Source organism: Hirundo rustica, chromosome 12 (assembly GCF_015227805.2).
Source record: "Hirundo rustica isolate bHirRus1 chromosome 12, bHirRus1.pri.v3, whole genome shotgun sequence".
Lineage (NCBI taxonomy): Eukaryota > Metazoa > Chordata > Aves > Passeriformes > Hirundinidae > Hirundo > Hirundo rustica.
The window spans coordinates 10,793,348-10,813,476 of NC_053461.1; the positions used below are offsets into that span (position 1 = coordinate 10,793,348).

A 20,129-nucleotide genomic window follows, 5' to 3' on the forward strand; every position below is an offset into this window, starting at 1 on the left:
CGGAAACACGTCCAAGGGGGGGTTGAATGGCTGCAGAGAGACTCCATGCCCTCCCCGGGCAGCTGTTCTAGTGCTCAGCCACCCTCAATGTAAAGAAGTTCTTCCTCATTTTGAGGTGAAACTTCTCTTGTGTTAGTTTATGGCCGTTGCTCCTCATCTTGTTGCTGGGCACCACGGACAAGACCCTGGCACCATCCTCTTGACACCTAACTGGGATATTTATATGGATTCATTAGATTCCCTCTCTCTTCTCTAGACTAAACTAGCTCCCCTCCCTCAGTCTCTCCTCATCAGAGAGATGTTCCAGACCCCAAATCATCTTTGTGGCCCTTCCCTGAACCCTTTCCACTTGCTCCATGTCTTTCTCATACTGAGGAGCCCAGAACTGGATACAGCACCCTGGATGTGGCCTCACAGAGGGGGAGGATCGTGTCCCTTGATGTGCTGTGTGGTAGCAATGCTAAGGGAGCAGCCACCTCAGAGAGCTGAGAGGGGAAAATACTTTAGCAAAACGCCCTGCATACCATGAGTGGAAATATGGAAACAGCCTGGGCAATGCAAAGTCACTGTTCAAACATGACCATGGCACAGCATCACCCAAGATAGACCAGCACCAAAAAAACTAAAAATTCCTACAAATTCAGTTAAGTTATTTATTTATTGTTGTGCAAAGCTTTTTCTGGAAGAACATTCAGCTGCCTTATGGTTCTCCGACACTTAAGGAAAAAGTTAAATTATCCTGTGTTTGCTATGGAAATTTACCTGTTCCCTGCTGCCCTGGGACTGGTGAGTAGTCCCAGCAGATGGTGCTGTTATCCTTCTCCTGCTCAGATTATTCTTTGCTGAGCATCAAACCTCCTAAAGCCAGGGTGTGAACTCTAGCCAAGCACACTCAGCTCCAGGGAAGCTGGAGCTGTGGGTGTACCCAGAGCTCCATTTTCTTTTGCAGTACCTTTCTTCATGTTCCTAGTAAAAGAAAGGTCTGCACCCGAGTTTATTGCTTAATACAGAGGTGCATCCCTGGTTGAAGGACATAAAACCTGTCACCAAGCGCTTGCCTCTGTCTGCAGCCATGCACAAGGTTGTCAGGATAAGTGTCTGCACTTTAGGAAGGCCTTAAGGTGCTAAGATTCATAGGAAGGACAGTTCACCCTGGCACGCTTGAGACTTCACTGCACTGCAGAAATTCTCTGTACATCCCCTGTCCAGATCAGATCCGATGCAAAGCCCACAGATGGATGGATTTAAAACCCTTTGTCTAGCAGTGAGGTCAGCTACCTAAAAATGACATCAGTACCCCCACATAACAATAGTGTGTTCATAGTCTCAGTTTCTCTGCAAGCAAGTAGAGGACAGATAAATCGAGGCTCAGCAAGGGAACTTTGCACTGGGGTTGTTTATGGTTTCTGTGTGCTGGAAACCCCCTGCTGTTTCATCCCTGACAGCAACAGGTTAGTGTTTCACTGTGCCCTCCCAAAGGTATTGTAAACCTCATCAAGTTCACATTTGTTAAATGCTTGAGATTTGCAGTTAAAAGACCAAAGTAGATTAAAACATATAACTATATACTACATTGAAATAAACTCCATTGAGCAGTCATACATAAAACCAACGGCTCGCCAGTTCACTGCCTTTTTGTGCCCCATTTTGCTTTAACTCATCCTACCTCATTAATAGACTTCATAATCTGAATTTCAACTTGTAGCTCTTTATAGCATTCATACATATTGGTTCTGTGTGTGTCCCTACAGGCAGCCCAGAGTTACAAACTCCCAGGGTGACATTAAACATGGCTATACTGGTAAGGTTATGTCCTCTAGGCAGTAAGGCTACTACGACAAAAATAAGGTTCCTTTGGCACCTGGGATGTAAAGGTGAACATACTGGCAGGTACCCCAGTACTGAATAATGGAAAAGTGAAGAATTTGTGATAAATACTTCTTTAACATCTTGTCTGTGGTATATTTTCAACTCAATTAAGATGAGTCTGTGGAACAACTCTACATTCCTTGGTCCAAGAAAAGCCAGTGTATTTTCTGGTTGTTCCTCTTGACAAAGCAAGAACCACTAGTGTTTTTGGGCTATGAAGATTATAGTGGTTTCACACAATACCCTAACTTTGGACCTAGTCCACTATGATTATTAATAAGGTAACACGTAACATATGTCAAAGCAAAGGCTGTCAAATCTGCTTGACAACTACTCCCATCTCAATCATATAAATTGGCAATGTGGGTGGATTTTATCTGTAATGTAAAGCAGTTCCTATCAACTGCAGATTGCACTTCACAGAAGGCCCAGTTTCAAGCAGATGCCAGACTCTCACTGTTCATCTGGAGACAGACACAGGACGTGAACAGAGTAAAGAACTCACTTGTGATTCAAAATAAACACTTCCCTTTTCTTAGCAGCAGAGGCAATGCAAGGCTGCAGAGTGCTCACCTGTGGGTGCCCTGGGCTCTAGCGGGGGTAGAGTTTCACAGTCCTGAGGACTGTGTGCTGTCCTGAGACTGCAGCTCATCACATCCCCTCTGCAGCAGCACAGGCATGTTTGAGGTGTGCAACATGCCTTTCCATTCCAAGAGGTAATGGATACAGTGCCAGGAGATTGAGTGATATTCCAGTCCACAGGGGGAAGGGGCTGCTGCCACTATGTTGGTGTCAGAATGAAGCCTGTGTGCTGTGCAAAGTCCATGCTTAGCATGAGACAGGACAGCTAAGAATTACTTTTGTACACGCATTAATTTATATATTTTCAGGAATGAGTGAGTGTTTTGTTATTGGGGGATTTTTTTTTCCATTTAATTTTCAGGGAAAAAATTCCCATTCCTTTCCCATAATGAATGGTTTCTTATTGCAAACATTGTTCCAAATATGTTGGCGAAAAGACTGTTCCTGGTGGACCTGTCACAAACAAAACCAGATTTGCCCCAATAATTAGCTAGAGGAAAAAAACCAAAACCAGAACTCACGGAACAGGCATTTGCAAGGCTTTTATCATTTGGCCAGAGAGTAAAACAGGATATCAAGGAAACAACTTCAAATATATCTGCAAGAGCAACACTGCACTTGGAGTACCGCTAATATTTCACGGCTTGCTCCAAGATGTTCTCATCCACCACCTTGTGAGGGAGAGTCACCCTCAGCATGCCATTTTCCCTCATTGCTTGGCAGATGGTTTCATAAGCAAAGGCATTTCCCGACCAGCAGCGCCTGGCGACCTGTCAGACAACAGAATGAAGGTGTAAAAATCAGACATTTCTCTGGCCACATTCACCTTGCACCATATTTGCGCAAAAACACTGGCACCCAGCTCGTGACAATAAATCTTTCAACCCTCTGCCGGTTTTTTGTTTCCCTTCTGATTTTGCAAGTAATTTTTGTAATGCTTCGTTTTTAAGAGTAGTATTTGGGTAGACATGGTGCACTGCCATGCATAACATTGGACAGATAAAAACTGGTAGAGTCAGGTGCCTTATAAACTTAAAAAATTCCCTCACCAAAAATAATTGTGCACACCATCCCAGCTCTGTAAAACTAGCACTAGCTTTAGATTACAGCATCATTTAAGCAATCAATGCTTTTGTAGTAAGATAAATATTTTAAAAGGAAAATGTCACTTCAATATATTTTCAATCAAGGAGCCAAATTCTCTGCCAGCATGTAAGGATGAAATTCTACTGACAGCTAGAGAAATTATAAACCTCTTTTCCATCCTCTGTGTTCTGATCTGTGTACAAGCAAGATTCCCCAGATGATGATGATAATAATAATAATAATAAAGTATACATATGAGTTTTGCTTACTCCATTGGAAACATCCCAGCTGAGCATCATCTTAGCTCGTTCTTCAGCTTCCTTGGTCCCATCCAAAACCAGGCCAAATCCCCCATTGATCACTTCACCCCTAAAAAAAGGCATAAGAGAATGAAATAAAAATAATTCAAATCAACGGCGCAAAATTTACAGGAGTCAATTTGTTCAGTTGTACTTCTAGAAGAAGGATGAGAATACAGAAATTATTCTGAATGAGAGACTATCAGTAATGTTTTATACTTATGAAAAAATAAAAAGAGTGTTCAGTGGGCAAAGGCCCAATTTCCTGATCTGCAGCAAACCTAGTCCACCTTTCTTGTAATGCCCAGGTAGCAGTCAGGATCTGCTCCAAGCAGGGATGCCAAAAATTAAGCTTCCTCTGTATCTCTTGAGTCCTGCACTGTGTATTGGCTCTAAAAACAGGTGGAGAAAGGTTAATAGGGCCTTTAGATGGGCCAGAGATTTACCTGTCTCAGGGTGTTTGTAAAGGTTAAGCTCCTCATGTTTGCTACACTACAGCTGCCATCTAGCCAGGATCGTGAGGGTGACAGTGTACTTACAGCAGCAGGCAGATGGATCTATTTATATTCTCTTGGGACAAATGACAGAGCATAAGCATTTTATTAAAAAAGTGTTAACCACCACTTAATGCACATCTGCCTCAATCATTTCCAAAACAGTCATTCATTTCGTATGAGATGCAGAGATGTTTAAAGACATCAGTGCCAACTTTTCAAGAAGCAGACTTATTGGCAGAAGAAGAACAGAAATATGTTAAAATGAACAGATTATTCTTGGGAGAAATAACAGTCTTGTTTTAAAGGACATGGAAAACACGTAGAGCAAAACATCTTGTCTGACTTCAGAATCTGGCCAGCTTGAGCTCCTATTCCATGGCATATGGTGAATATGGATGCAGCTGGGAGACTAATATTGCTGTAAATCTGTGAGAATTCTGGCATTAGAGCTCAGCATCAGCAAATCCTGAGGGACAGGGCATGTCATACAACAATACAAGATATGAGAGACTAATGGAAATCCCTGGAGGCAGGATTTTGTCCTCTAAGTTTTATAGTTAATATAAGTTTACAAAATTTACATAGAACAACATCAGACATGTCCGTTAATCAGATAGGAACAGAGAGTCTTCCAGTCCAGGAAGGAATTGTTTCTTAATGTGTATGTTCCAGCAGTAAATTGATCTTCTGAGGAAATAGGGAATTGAGGCTAAACTAGAGCCTCACAGACCTGAGATCTACTTCCTGAAATCAGAACTCACATTTTCTCGGTTTCAATGGAATGTTGTTACTCATGTGGTGTTAATTCCCTTTCTACTACTTATATACAGTACCTGTGTGCTAAGTAGGACCCTATCACAGAGCTCAGCAAGGATCACAGGGCTCCACATCTATTATCACACTATCATTCTCTGAACTCCCTTCACTTTTCCATTATCAGACATGTCACTATTACAAATGCATTTTCTGTTGAAAGGCAGTTTTCTTGAAAGTGACAGTTCTCACAGCAGAACATCACTGAGCATCACTGAACAAATCAGATATTTTAACTGGAAATTTTGAAACAAAGTCATGTTTTCAATTGAGATGTTTGAATATTGTAAGATCTGACTCTTCAAAATAAAATTATTATTTTTTATTTACGCTGTCAACTCTTTTCAGCCTGGAATTTAATTCCCAGGATGCTTTTACTGTGTGAAGTTTTTCACTCATTCTGCTCTTAGTCTCATCCAGGGATGAATACAAACAGCCAAACATCTGTATTTCTTGCAAATTCTACTTTTTGAATAGCACATGTTGTTACTGCCGTCTCCAAAAGAGGGGACCAGATTGGATGACAATAAATGTCATTGTGCCAGGGCACTCCACCATCCTCTGCTGTTCCTAAGTACAGAGACCAAAGAATAGAGCACTGCTCTTTTCTGTCAGAGTTCAAAGTTACAGAAACTCAGACCTCTGGAACAGTGTTTTATAAAGATATGCCATGTAGGAGGATGATGTTCTTTCAGTGGCAAAATTTCCCTCTGCCCACAGTACCCAAAGAGCATCCTTTGAAGATTAGGCTTGAACAAGGAGTATCTGGTCTACTTGCACTCGGTAAATTTAAAGCCTTTCCATCAATTTTCATGGAATGACTCCAGTGCAAATCAGAATCACTCACCAGGATCTATTCTACTGTCTAAAATCACTCCTACATTAAATGCCAATGTTTGTTATGATGGATTTTCTAGCAAAAGTTTTCTCTGCCTTCATTAGCACTGGGTCAAATTTTCAGGTAATTAGAGAAACATGTGGCATTTTGACCTAAGCTACCTCCTATAATTTCCAGATGTCTCCTTCTCAGATGATGAAAGAAAACAAGGCCTGTCTCACAATCAAGATGTCACAGTGTCAGATCGATTCTGAACTTCTGCCTTTGTTACTGCCCTTTTGTTACTACAGATTATCCAGGCTCTGTGCTAATAATATACATTCTCCTACAAACAGGAAGCAAAAAATGAATAGCAATCATTTGCTGTAATTATAGTCAAGACTATGTTAATCTTAAGTCTCTCCCAGAGTACATGTGATGCAGATTCCAGCTAAATAAATATTAATCCTGCTTTTCCTGTTTGTCCCACAAGGCTGTAACAGAAAATAAAGCATGTAAAAGCACTTGTGCAGTCTCAACAGGAAGACACAGCAGATCTGCCAGCAGTTCCAGGTAAGCCCAGCCTCTGCAGAGGGGACTGGCAGCTAAACACAGTGCAATTACCCATTTCTGAACTCCCAGGGCAGAACCTTGCCAATGATAACTGGATTTCTCCCTAATCACGTGTAATTTTGTTTATAAATACATATAAACTTCCACTTTCACATTTCCAAATCAGTTGATGACAAGAAAAGTTGATCAAACTTGTGGAGATTTCTTTATGGCAAGGTCAGGTGGATTTTTAGTGCTACGGAGGAAAAGCAAAACAGGGTCAAAAATTGAAAAAGCATCTATTCTTCCAGGCAAAGAAAGAAATGTTTAATGGCTGGGGGTTGTTTTTCTTCTTTTGCCACCTTTAAGTTATTCCTCTCTCTCCTCAGAGGGCAAAGGGGCGCAGCCCTTTCACCAGCCAGGGTGGTGCCACGTTAGTTAAGCCAAGCAGAACCACCTGCCTGGCCCAGCTTTGGGAGCTCTCCAGGCCAGGGCACTTAATGACACGACATAGTCACTACAGCTGAGCCTCTGCTGGGTGGCTTGTTAAGGCTCTGCAGAGACACACCTCATTTTCAGGTCCAGCATTCTTCACTGAGGCAGAGTAATTTTATCACTGAGGGCTATGACTGCTCCAAGAACAAGGTGAGCAGATACTGTTCTGCAATGAGAAGCCCCCAGGCAGCCATAAGAAATGATGAAAAGGAGAACTAAATCCTGTTTTTCCAGAGATGTTTTGATTTCAGTGAATAGCCACGCACTAATTTTTTGATGCATTACATAAATTACAGCATAAATCTGCCCTGCCTAGTGGCAAAGTTTTTTTTAATAATGTAACTCCACTTATAAAACAATTAAAACGGTGTAATTAAAATTGCAGTGTGGTCAGGGCCAGTTTTCCAGAACCAAGGGCAGTCTCACCATTCAGCCAAGTGGTCTTCGAATGGCATTGAAGGCTAAAAGTGTCCTGGAAGGATTGGCTTTAGAGAGACCAGAAAGAATAGGATCATTTGTACCCTTTGAATTAAGCATCTTCAATGCACAGAATATCCATGGCATTAGCAATTACTTTAGCAATTCTAATAATTACAATTGTCATAAAAAATATCCCAAATATTTGCACAACATGATATGAAAAGTAATTTTCTTTGTTTGTACTTCATAAGCTGATATTTTAAAAGGTTAAACCCAGCTAAGGAAATTTAGACAGAACTGCTACCTCTGGAGCTTCAGATTGAGATGGCCAGAGTAGGGAGACATTCTGGTATGTGTTTTCCATTCAGAATTATGGAAATTGTGAATGAAATCATGGCTGTGGGTTCTTATCACTGAAATCAGCAAAGACAAATCTTTACTCCACGTGAAGATTTAAGTCCTTAAGTCCTCAGAAAGCTTTCTTTTCCTATTGCTCAGTTTTGCTCTCTTGCACCCTTTTATGCAGTAGTTTTGTCACAGAAATCAAAGGAATTAAGAGTATAGTGAGGGAGTTCTTCAGCAGACCTGAAGGGATATTTTCTAGATTCAGCTCATCCAGATGAATAACAATTAATTATCGTAAAATGTCTCTGAGGATAACATCTGCTACGAGTTCCTTGGCTTTCTGTTTTTGGCATATTCCAGCACTGTTTGGAACAGAGAAGTATGAGGCTTCACCACAGTAATTAACAGGGGCTTGTGCCTCTTTCGACTGCTGATACCACCAGATGAAGACAACTGTAAAATGGGAGAGACTTTGCTGGAATATGCTGGAAAGTACAAACCAGACCTGAAGACTGCAGTGTGGCCAGGCTTTCCTACCTCCTGCATTTCTGCCAATGCAGGTAGCCTTTCAGTGGCATATGGAAGAGGTTAGTCTCTATATCCATAGAGAATATTTCTTTCATTCTGCTTTTCAGTTTGGGCATGTATCTTAGTTCTGCATGTGAAGGAGCTGTTCACCCCCGTCCTTACTTGGCTGTGGTCTTTAATGCTACCAGGCACAAGCAGGGAGAAAAAGATTTGGGCTGGCACCTGAGCTGGTTTTTCTCAATAACTCCTCATTGTACTTCAGCATGGGAGCATTTATATTGGGATCCTAAGGTCACAGGTTTAAATACAGCTTAAGAGGAGACCTGAACATAATCCATCCACTGACACTCTGGCTGTGCATGTGTGAAGATAATGCTGGAAGCAGGATCTGTTCAAAAAGACCACAGCATACTGCCCTTGTTCATCAAATTAAGTTCTTCAAACTGTGCTGTGGCCAGTGTTCAAAACACTTTTTCTGGACATAGGAACATTAATTAGAAAAAGAGTCATGCAACATCATGCTTTGCTTTTTGCAAATTTGCTAATTTGTCTTTTCAGTAGTTGGTTCCAAACCCATCCTTCCCACCATCACAACACAGTTCTCCTCCGGTACTTCACGTCTTTTCAGCAGTTCCTGTCTCTCCTCCCCCATGCACAGACACAGCAGTAGGAACAGGATTCAGAGCCCAGCTTTAGGAACACAAACAAACTCTCACCAGCCAACTCCACCCCCGTTGTGCAGCGCGACCCAGGTTGCTCCTCTGAACGAGTCTCCCACGAAGTTCTGCACTGCCATGTCTGGGAGGAGAGCAAAGGTGTTACTCATGGGCTACGTTCATTTTTGTGTTGTGCTGCTCCCTCCTTCCATGACGTTTTTCCTGGGGCTGTGGGAAGGCAGGGTTGGAAGCAGGTTTTACTCACAGATACATACTGAACATCTCATTCCTGGGAGGAACAGGCTAGAGAGATTTGTCTCCCACTCTCTGCCCTGACTATGGAGGAAACAAATGCCAGTTTTACTCTGTGGTTTAAGAGGATGATGGTGATTCCTGCATTTGTGCTCCAACACAAGCAGCTGAAGGACCTACCACTCTTCAGCTCTGAGATATTTCTTCAGGGTGGAGAGAAATACAATGCACTCCTTTGGGATACCTCAGTCATGGAAGAGCAGAATGGACACATCCATGTGTATGGATTCAAAATGGGCAGGACACCTGGAACACTACATACCTTGCAGTTCTCAGAAGTTTGAAATGTTTTCAGATCAGAGTGCAGTTACTTCAGCCCTGTGCAGAAAGCCAGCCTAAAGCTAAGGAGTTGCATTTTGGGGACAAAGTTGGGATGAAAATTATATCCACCCCAATTCTCTAAACATGTGGGAATTTTACCCTGAACAGAAACTGCTGGAAACCACTAAGAAGGTTTGTCTATAAAAACCCCGAAAGAAACCTAATTTAGCAAACAAATATAATTTGACTAATGCATGATTTCCACTGAATTGTTCACTAGAATTTTGTATACACACTGCAATTTGTGCTTAAGCATATAACCAGAGAGGTGGAAAGAAGTGAACACAGAGGATAAGAGAAAAATTTATGAAAACCATCCAGATTTAATTCAAAAAATATTCAGTACATAATTCGCCATATTTTTAACAGGAAAAATACGAGAAAAACAACAATTTCCCCACCAGCCTCATCTGCAGACACACAGTTATGTGTCTGATGGAAAAATGACTTTACTTGAATGCTAATCTATGTTAAACCCTTTCAAAAGCTTAATTATGGCACCTTTTATCTGACATTATGTCACTTTAATAATGCAATTATCATAATTACGGTGCTGTTGAGATTGAATGGGAGAGATCTAAATCACCGTAGTCTCTAATGTACAGATTTTCTCCTCAGCCACTGGCCTGATAAGAGTGCAGGTTGGATAAGGAGTGAACTAACAATGCAATAACTTGGTGCTCCTCGGCTTTGATAAAGGTCATTGGCTGCAAATGTCCATGCTAAAATACATTTTGCAGAGAAGAAATGATCCATCAGACTGAGCTATTTTAAAGCAAAAAAAGACAAACATTCTGGAAATGTCCTGTGTGTTAAAGAGGAACAAATTTCACCCGAACCAGCTCAAAAGTTGTGTTAAAACAACAGGATAGAAGGAAGAGAGGAAGACCTAAGATGTTGTTTTATTGCCTCCAGAGGCTCATCTGGTCAAAGAGATTCAAGCCTCGTTTTAAAGACCAGTGATATCAGTGGCCAACAGGCTTTAGATAAGCCCTTGAAAAAGGCAAATGGACCACGTAAATCACAAAATGCAGAGAAAACCACAAAGCATGATGAGCAATGGGGTTTTAGCAAGCCCTGCTTCTATTGCCCTCTTCTGAGGGCATTGCCTGATGATTACTTATGTTGCTAAGATGGAGACATCACTTTGAATTTCTGTTCTCTGTGCAGCTGCACCATTTTCCCTCAGCTTGTCAGAAACAAACATTAATCAAGGCATCTATCTATTTGGCCTATTAGAACTAGCCAACATGCTCAAAAAGTGTTGAAGTGGGACTGATGGACGCAGTTAAAAGCCTCATTTCACCAGGAAATCCAGTTAACAGGGAACTTTTCTCCTTAAAATTGAGCCATAATTTGGTTCTATTATGAATTCCCATAATGGAAGTAATTCAATATGCTTGGCTTCCTCTATCATAATTTCTCATTCTACAGCAGCAGATCCTCCAATCCCACACCTCTTTATGATTGGCAGTTCATGACATACAGAAACACCACTGGGCTAAAGCTATTACCCTAATTTCCACTTTGCAGATGGAAAATTGAGGAAGATTTAGAGTTAAAAAGGGCTTAGTGCTTAATTCATTTTTTTTTTCAGGTCTCCAACCTGATATTTCTTGGGTTATTTCTCTAAAAGGCAGTTTCACAAATTGAAAAGCAGAATCTGGTTAGCACAGGTCAGGTGTGCAGATTTAAAGGCTCCTTTTGTAGACCAAATCTACATTATTTGCCCACAGTCACACTTTAAGTGAGCAGCAAGACCTGACTTTTATTCTTATGCCTTTACTATCAATATTCCCTTATGATCAGAAAAGTTCCTTTCAGAAACTCCAGACTGTTTTCTTGAGTCCTCAGGCAATGGAATGAAAACAGCTGTGAACCTCTTTCCTTTAAGCAAAATATTATTATAGACCTGATTTTGATCTTGTGGATTCCAAGGAAATACGGCTGTAATCACATCACCAGTTTGAAACAGTGAGATTCAAAATTAAAATCAAACAGAACATACAATCCTCTGAGTCTGTTCTCCATTTGCATTCAGATACACTTGGTGCATTTTCATGGAATTTCCAGCAGTGTTCAGGACCTCTCCTATATAACCAGCTTCACATTCATGTCTGTATCATTGTTAAATCCCACAAAGCTTCACAGGAAATCTGATTAATTTGGATTAAAGGGTGTTTTTTAAACAAAACCTTTTTTTAAATGTTGCATAAAAAAAGGTATTTCTGTTTTAAAGCCATTTCCTTGCTGGCCCAGGCAGACAAGTCTCAGCTGTTCCACTGACCTGCACAAAAGGCTGATCCATCGTAAATGTTTGACGTTTCTCTGAAAGGGCTGTCAGTCCCACTCACATCGTGGTGATCTCTGCTGAGGACTACTGGAGCCTGGAGAAAGCCAAGGACAAGACAGTGGAATCCTTCACAGAGTGACACTGCTACTGAGGACTCTGCTCAATTTACTTCTGTCTTAAGTCTTAATATTTTGGGGCCCTATTAAAGAGTTACAGTCCCTGCTTTGTGCTCTCAGCAAGCTGCAGAAGGATATGTTGTGCTTGTCGGTGCCCAAACAGGAAATTAGGCAGTCCCATCATGAAAAACAATTTCAGAGAGTTTCTAAACCCACCTCTCTCCGGTGACAGAGCACAATACTGGTGGCAGGCAGAGGACTGAGCTCTAACACAAACTGACCCCATGTAAATGACAGGCACTTCTGCTCTCACTGCTTGAAGCTTTCCCCTTTCCCACCTGCCACCCCAGCCTCAGATATTAAGCACAATTACCAGAGCGTATCAAGACACAGGAGACAAACCTTAATCTTTCCTTCAGAAATGGCTCGATTAATAGCCACAGCTATAGACACACGACCCTTCTGATCAGAATATAAGATTCTGGCTTGAGAGCCAACGACCTGGAAAAGAGAAATGACAGAGGGATAAGGTTCTCTCTAACTGGCTTATCTTCAGGTCCCAGATGAATGGAGTCACAAGAGTGAGCCCTTCTATAGAAAAAAGTGCAGATTATTTCTTCACCAACATCCAGCTTCCAGGAAAAAAAAAAAAATTAAAATCCCTCTTTGAACTTATTTTTATCTCCACTCACACAATCCTTGAGACATATTTCTCTATTCAGCTGCTACTCTCTAATAAATTCCAATTTTAACTCAACCTGATTGCTAGGCTATAATCCTCCTATCAACAAATCCCTTACCAACAGCTGAGAAGCAGAGGTTTGGAACTGGTGATGGTGTGCTGGAAGAGAAATGTGGCAAAGAACATCTGTCCTGCACAGCTCTGCTGTGCTTCCAGACTAGGAGAGCACATATGAGCTCTACAGCACCACTTGTTGGCTTCACAAGGAGAGCCTGCCCCAAAAGGAAAACAAAGGATAATCCACTGGTGTCCTGCTTCCCACAGTGCAGAAGGATGGCAGCTCTTCAGCCCTATCACCTCTTTTGGAAAGGGTTCTGGGAACTGCACGTGTGAGGAGCTTAATCCACAGCAATGCCAAGAGGGATATTTTGAATAGCACTGTGAAAGAAAGGCGATTGCATGTGAGGTGGAGGGTGAATCACAGATATGTTTCGCTCTAGATATAAAAGTAGATATTGCTGGATTATTTTAACATATCCAGATGAGGAAGTGAAGGAAAACAGCTGCTTCAACTCAACCTAAAATCCTGTTGTGAAAAGAAGGGTTTCAATTGTCAGCCCTAAGAGCTACAAACTATGTTTCATTACCCCAGCATTCAAGAGTTGCATTCAGGACCAGGAGCAGCCACATCTGCTGCAGGAGGTTGTGCACTTACCAAGCTGTGCCTGCCGGCTTCCCGAATCCAGCGGATGTTGTCATGGTACTGCTGCCTCACAGATGTGCTCACTTGCAAGAGAAAACAAGAAAAAATACAGTTTGAAAATTAATGCAACGTGTTCCAAATGACTTTAATTCATCTGGCAGCACTAGGAAGTCACATTCTACTCTCAGATACAAGCACGCATATAGGAAATGCTATATAAAGTCCTCTGTGCAGCTGATGCAGTAACTCCATGTTATATTTAGAGAAAGGTACAAGATGCTACTCAGGGGACAGCTGGAATGGCAACTCCCATTTGTATCTTCAGCAAACTAAATTAAACCTTGAAATATAGTTTACATGTACTGTCCACTTTTGGTCACCTGCTTTACTCCCTACTAAATGCCAATCTATTACTAATCTTTGCTAAATTAGTAGTTTCATCAAACTCCATGACATTGGGTGCTGGAATCCAGCCTTCTACCACATAGTGAATAACTCCTTTCAGGCAGCCAGCAGAAATTCTCAAAAGCAGATAGCAACACAGACTTGAGGATTTGCTACACCAAAATCTGAGATACAGATTTGCAGCACAGCAGTTATTCTTTACAACATGGTCCTTGGTATGTTTTCATACCGAGATAAAACTGGGGTCTTCTATCCAGAAAAGAAAAAAACTGCACAGGAAAGCTTATTATGCAACAGTTACTTTATGTATAAATCCACCCCACACCTTGTTTAGATGTATATGTTACCTAGGAGGACAATTATATATAATAGATTAGCATTCTCCAGCTTCTCTTTTCATTTATATCGGTCTCATTTCCATCTCAATCAGCCAAACTGAGAAGGAATAAGAATAAAGATATTTCAAGTGAAAGACAGTGAAATATGGCATATATCAGCCAGATACATGGTGACCTCAGCACAATCAGCTGCCTCCAAAGGCACAGCACCATCTGTAGTGGGTGAGTCACAAAAGAGATACGGGGTAAGGAATGGACAGAAGAGTTGTCTTACTATCCTCATTTAGGGGGGTTTACAGCTCTCATGGGGTTACAGGGGTTGAAGAAGTTACTGTCTGTAAGCTCTTTCTCTGTGGTCTAAGCTGTCACATTACCCAGCCCTGACAGCCACACTCAGCTACCAGGGCTCAGCTGGTCTGTGACAACAGGCTGAGCCACGGTGACCCGTTCATGCATTGGAGCTTCAAGTCAATCATCTCTGCAGATGCCAAGACAGAATGTTCTCCATTACTTTCTAGCTCCCACCTCTTTTCATGGCAAATTATAATGTACAGATAGCCTATGTTCCAAAGTCAGGCTGGAGAAACTGAATACTGCTAACTTGAAATTGTCCCTGAGAAGAGTGTTTGAACTATTGCTTCTGCACTAGGCAGTACAACAGCAGTTATGCAGGGTAAAACTAGAAAATGGAATGAGAAAAATGTAAGAAGTTCACACTGAGCCTGTATTAAACACATTGTTTAAGGGAAATGAAAAATATGCTCATTCCTGCAGAGGTTGGCCTCCCATACCAAGAGCTTTAATGATTCTAAAAAGACCTGACAGTGCTTGAGGGGCTGGCTTCAAGTGATAACTTCTAAACTCTGCAATGAGGATTAACATGTCAGCACTTCACTTTGCAGGGAGTGAAAGATGAAACAGCTGCTAGTGCTGTCCTAATAGGATTGTGCTGCCATTCAGAAGGTTTAAGGAAGCAGCTTCTAGAAAGTAATGGGTAGTGTTCACTTAGGTTACTGCAGATAATGTAATGGGAGTATTTTGGAATATCTCCAAAAAAAACCAAACAAAAAAAAAAAAAAAAAAAAAATAAAAAAAAAAAACCAAAAAAAAACCCCAAAAACACCAAAAACAACAACAACAAACCATGCCAGAGAATGGGTTCCTTTCTATCACTTTTACATGCTGTATCAGTGAGCACTTACCATATTTTATACTTCACAGTGCACAGATGTACAGAAAATATTTAACAGAAGAAAAGATCTACAGAACATATCCAGAAGAGAAGCCAGTGAGAATACTGGCTACAAGGACCTATCTCAACACAGCACATCTGTCCCTTCCACCCAGCTCAAATAAACAGTTGGATTTCATCAGTTATCTCTGGGGAAGTGAGGAATACTTTTATTTAGTCTTATTTCCTGTAATTAAAAAAACCTCACCATTTATTTTCTAGAAAGGCTTTAACTTTAGAGTAACTCCATATATCTCATTTGCTAAATTGCTGCCTCCACCTTCCCATCCCAACAGGAATGTGTTTTGAAGTCAGTCAAGCAACTGTATTGCTTCTGGTATTTCATAGGCCCTTGTACACACCTAGGGTCTAAAATATACTACAAAGTATTGTGTACCCAGAGAAATTGTCCCAAGGAATGCAGAGACTTGCTCTCTTAGAGAGATTTACATTGTTATGCATCAGCTCAGCCTTCAAACTACCACAGAAGTCCTAAATCCAAGTTACACCCCCATCATCAGTGCTGCATCTCTCATGCAAAGGCCCTCTTAAAAGCTCAGGTAGCTTAGAAGTAGAAGCAGATAATAATAAAACTACACAAATCTCGGAAATTCTGAAAGAAATTCGTCTCCACAAAAGAAGAAGAATGGTTAACAGTGGACTCAAGGCCAAGTCAAAAGTTTAGACTTGGAATGCAAAAGAGTTCAGCTCTGTGGAGTTTTCACTCAGGGTTTAGAACATATTCTTTCATAAATTTCACAGGTAGGCTCAGATTTCAGATATGTATTTGTGTGAGGCTATCCAGGTCCTAAAATCTGGTCCAAACCCAAGCCTCACAGAAAATGGACTGCAAGTATATTATTCAAGAATATGTATGCATGAATGACTGTTTATTTTCTGATCAAATTCTGTTTTTCTTTCTCTTTGAATCAAATTCCCATTGTCCTGTCAAATTTAACAACAAATCAAATAATAGCCTTGCCCTTAAGCTTGTTTTCCCCTGTTGGGATTTTTTATGTGTAATTTTTTTTTTCCATTTAAATTAAGAATATACAAGCAATAGTTCAATGCTTTTTGTTTGTGCAAGAGGCTTCTCTCCCTAGCTTTACATTACATCTATGTAAACACCCACACACTCTTGTACACACAGTAACTGATTCATTTCCCAGTCTTGCAATGCAAACCATCCAAAGGTCATACAATGGTTCAGTCCTGAGAGAAGATTTCTGGAAGCTGCAGTACATGGTGGAAAAAAATACTGCAGATTTCTGAAGACAGATCCAGCAGTATAGTAATGGACTTTGCCCTCCCTTCAATAAAGCCAAGGGACCAGGCTTAAAAACGTGGAAGTTTCCATACCCACAGAAGAGAGTGGGCACTTTTGGGTTATTGCATTAAACACAACTCATGCTCCAGTGGTGTTTCTTGAAAATGACTCCTAAGGAAAGACCAGGAGAATAGACAGAACCAAGGACCTTGCAAGGACCCACTGCACCAATAATTCACCTCATGGGAGGAAAAGAAGGCTGGACAGCAGCCTTACATTATAGGAAGACAAGGGTAGTTTTATTCCAAATGAGAGACATCTGAACATGGTATATCCTTTTCAGAAATACTACCCAGGATCCTCCTGGTACTTTTGCCCCAGAACAAACAGGAGAGCATTCAAAATTTTCACACTTCTATTTGTATTTTGAAGTCTTCCATGAAAAAATCAACAATTATTTTAATATTATGAGGGAAAGAACTATTATGCTCTTGTTCTCAAAATATGGTTTGGATTTCTGATACATTTGCTTTTGATCTGGCAGAATTCTTCAGAATTCAAAGATTCTTTTGTTGATTCTAGAAAGCACAAACTTTGGTGCTCAAAACAGAAGAGCTGAGGACTTCAGTGCTTGGGGACAGTGACAAGACTTTGAGCCTGCTGTCAGGTAACTGCAAAGGTAGACAAAGAAAGGGAATGGGATAGGGCCTTCCTCTCCATCCTGGGAGGTCGGGATTAATGTTTGCTGACACAAAATTAGCTTTGTCTCAGTTCCCGTTCATAAGCAGGGGATATCAGTAATAGCCCAGTTTCAGGGATGTGGAAGAGTGGAAGAGTGGAAGAGTGAAATTCCTAGATCCTAGAGTAGCATGCAGAGCCATGCAGGTATTCCAAACTGGTTCCACCAGTCAGTAGAAATAGCTGTCAATCTATGAACAAATGACAAAAAAGATCTCAAAATTGTAATCACAGAAAAATGACACTGGATGGAGCACCACACCCAGGAAACCTGGGTTTCCTGCCACTGATCTCCTTGCTAACCTCTTGAAAGCCTCCCTAGATTTTCATGCCTCATTTACCTGTGAGACAGGAGCAAAGCAATTTGATTCCTTAAATTACTCTTGGAGACCTGATGGTGAAAGATATTGATTACCTTAAAGTTTCAAGGTGACAATGTTTAAACAAATAAATAAAAAATTGTAACAAATAAAAAGAAAGGCTCTTAGCCAAAGCTGCTCTGGGATGAACATCCATGGTGTTTTTATGTTTTACCTCCAGGTTACACTCCTACCAGGAGTTTAGACAAAAGCAAATCTTCCTGCCTACGTGGAACCTGGAAGAACCTGCTTTCCGTGTTTTCTGCCAAAAGGTAACACACGTGTTGACCCTGGGTTTCCTTTTCTCTCCAAAAGGGAGGGGGGCATGGGATGGTGCCTTACCTCCCTGACGTATAGAGTCTTCCAGCACTGACATGGCAATAGAGTCAGTTGTAGCAAGGTCCTGTGGGTCACCTGAGGTACAAACCCAGCGGAATGGCCCAAATCCCAGGGAAAAAATGTCCCTGGGAAGAGAACATGTTTCATTAAGAGATAGTTGAAATTCTTTCCTTATTTATCCTGGCTGCTAGCAGTGCTTTTCTTTCATTAGCTAGAGACGGAAGAATTTGAAACATTTTCAGTGCACTAATCTAAACAGAAGCATCAAGGACCATTAATTGAGAAATTAAACAGTGCTGTTTCATGCAGCCATCCATTGGTATATAAAAATGTAGTCAGGCCAGAATTTTCATAGTCATGTTGGACAGCTCAATCAAGTGCATCATCAGATGAATTGCAGCTTTTCTTGTTTCATCACATATACTCTCCCTGCTGCCTGGTCTTTGTGTCCTTAACCCAGGCTAACCCTGAGTGCATCTACACTGTCAGACAAGTGCAGGTTCTGACCAAGTGCCTGAGTCCAGACTCATTTGCTGTCCACATTGTTTACGTACAATAGTGAGACACGCTTCACTTGAGGGCCGGAAGAAAAGATCTAATCTGAGGGCCTTACTCTGTGTTCAGGCTCTTATTCACATGGCATAAGCAAGCTAAGCATGAGTCAGGAAAAATGAGTTATAAATCCAGTCCCTCAACAGATCTCCTGAGGTCAGCTGTTTCTACAGGCACTGTGTACAGTGAGGGTAAGAGGCACAGCTGGTGACACGGGCAGAAGAGTGTTTCCACTGCTTCCATCATACTTTTAACTTCAGGGAGGATATAAGGCTTGGAAATTTTGGAATTGGTCTCTGAATCTCCTGTGAAGAGACAAGCTCTCAGCTTTTAGCAGCTAGAAGTGAAGTTGCCTCTAGTCAGAGGTTGGGGCTGTGACCTGGCTCTTCTTGAGGAGAACTGCTCAAGGAAAATTCATGCAAGAACAAAATGCAGCTATTATTGTAAAGGAGTGAAGAGTGTTGATTTGACAATGGCTAGCCTACACTAACTCTGGCATAACTTGTGAGAGCTATTTTCCTACTGCTGATAATTTATAGTGCCTTGTCAATCTGCACTAATCTCTGTAGCATTCTCCCTCTGAACAGAGGGAGTCACAAGGTACTTGACAGCATATTCCCAACTCTGCCCAACATACCCCATGATGTGCTGAACATAGGAAGGATATCGAAATTCTGTTTTGTCTGCTCCTTTTTTTGCAACATCAGCACCTATAAAAAATTTTTAATAGTCAGTCACTTGATAGAGGAAAACTATACAATGCAAAACCAGGCTGCACACAAATTCCTATGAAGGTTGTACCTCAGCCAGGGAGGGTCAGGGGTCTCAAAGAACAAGAGAGAAAGGACTAAAGATTAGAATTATAGTGGCCAATTCTACCCTACTTAACACACACAGCTGGGAAGATGCATGCAGGATTATCCTCATTTCCACCTACAACTCCAAGATCTACTCACCAGCTCTCTGAGCTTCCAAGAGAAAAGCATTGCCATAATCCCAGAAAAACATGCCCTTATCAGATAGTTTGTTAATAGCAGCCACATGCCTCTTCAGACTGAAATAAAGAAGGAAACAGTTATTCTTGAGGTCAATGAAACATAAAAAAGAATATCATTAACTAAGCAAAGGTATGGCAGTAGAGGAGACAGAGGGAATGGAAGGACCCCAAATAAATTCAGACATAAACCCACAAGACATCAGTTAAGATGCTTTCAGTCTCTATAGCACCTGTTTTCCCCAGATCTTGAGGTGATTTACAGTCGTTGTGCAAACTTCACTAAATAGCAAAAACATTTCACATCTTTCAGCCAAGCAACGCAGCCAGCTCTGGAGATGGAAGCTCATAACAAAATCAGCTTGCACAAAACTGCAGAACAGTTTAAGTAGTTCACAAAGCAAGCAGAGAAAAAAACTGAAAACCAGAACATCACTGTTCTGGCCTCTACCTTGGCCCAAACTGCCCAATTTACCATTTCTTTCCAGTAGTGGATCATCTGCCAGGACTGCATCGCTTG

At 41.2% G+C, this 20,129-nt stretch overlaps 1 protein-coding gene across 4 annotated transcripts in view; it reads right to left on the reverse strand.

Moving 5' to 3' along the window:
- Positions 1 to 2,978: 2,978 nt before the first annotated feature.
- Positions 2,979 to 20,129, reverse strand: part of UROC1 (urocanate hydratase 1) — a 37,758-nt gene continuing 20,607 nt past the window's right edge. For 3 of the 4 annotated variants that reach the window (XM_040076239.2, XM_040076238.2, XM_058422220.1), the window contains 9 exons: positions 19,572 to 19,669; positions 19,253 to 19,325; positions 18,067 to 18,188; positions 13,399 to 13,469; positions 12,404 to 12,502; positions 11,880 to 11,979; positions 9,020 to 9,101; positions 3,807 to 3,906; positions 2,985 to 3,221 (listed from right to left, as the gene is read on the reverse strand). In XM_040076239.2, the coding sequence (XP_039932173.1) occupies positions 3,081 to 3,221; positions 3,807 to 3,906; positions 9,020 to 9,101; positions 11,880 to 11,979; positions 12,404 to 12,502; positions 13,399 to 13,469; positions 18,067 to 18,188; positions 19,253 to 19,325; positions 19,572 to 19,669 (886 nt within the window). In that variant the 3' untranslated portion in view covers positions 2,985 to 3,080. Of the gene's footprint in view, positions 3,222 to 3,806; positions 3,907 to 9,019; positions 9,102 to 11,879; positions 11,980 to 12,403; positions 12,503 to 13,398; positions 13,470 to 18,066; positions 18,189 to 19,252; positions 19,326 to 19,571; positions 19,670 to 20,129 lie in introns of all 4 variants that reach the window. The other variant, XM_040076237.2, reaches the window with a different exon arrangement.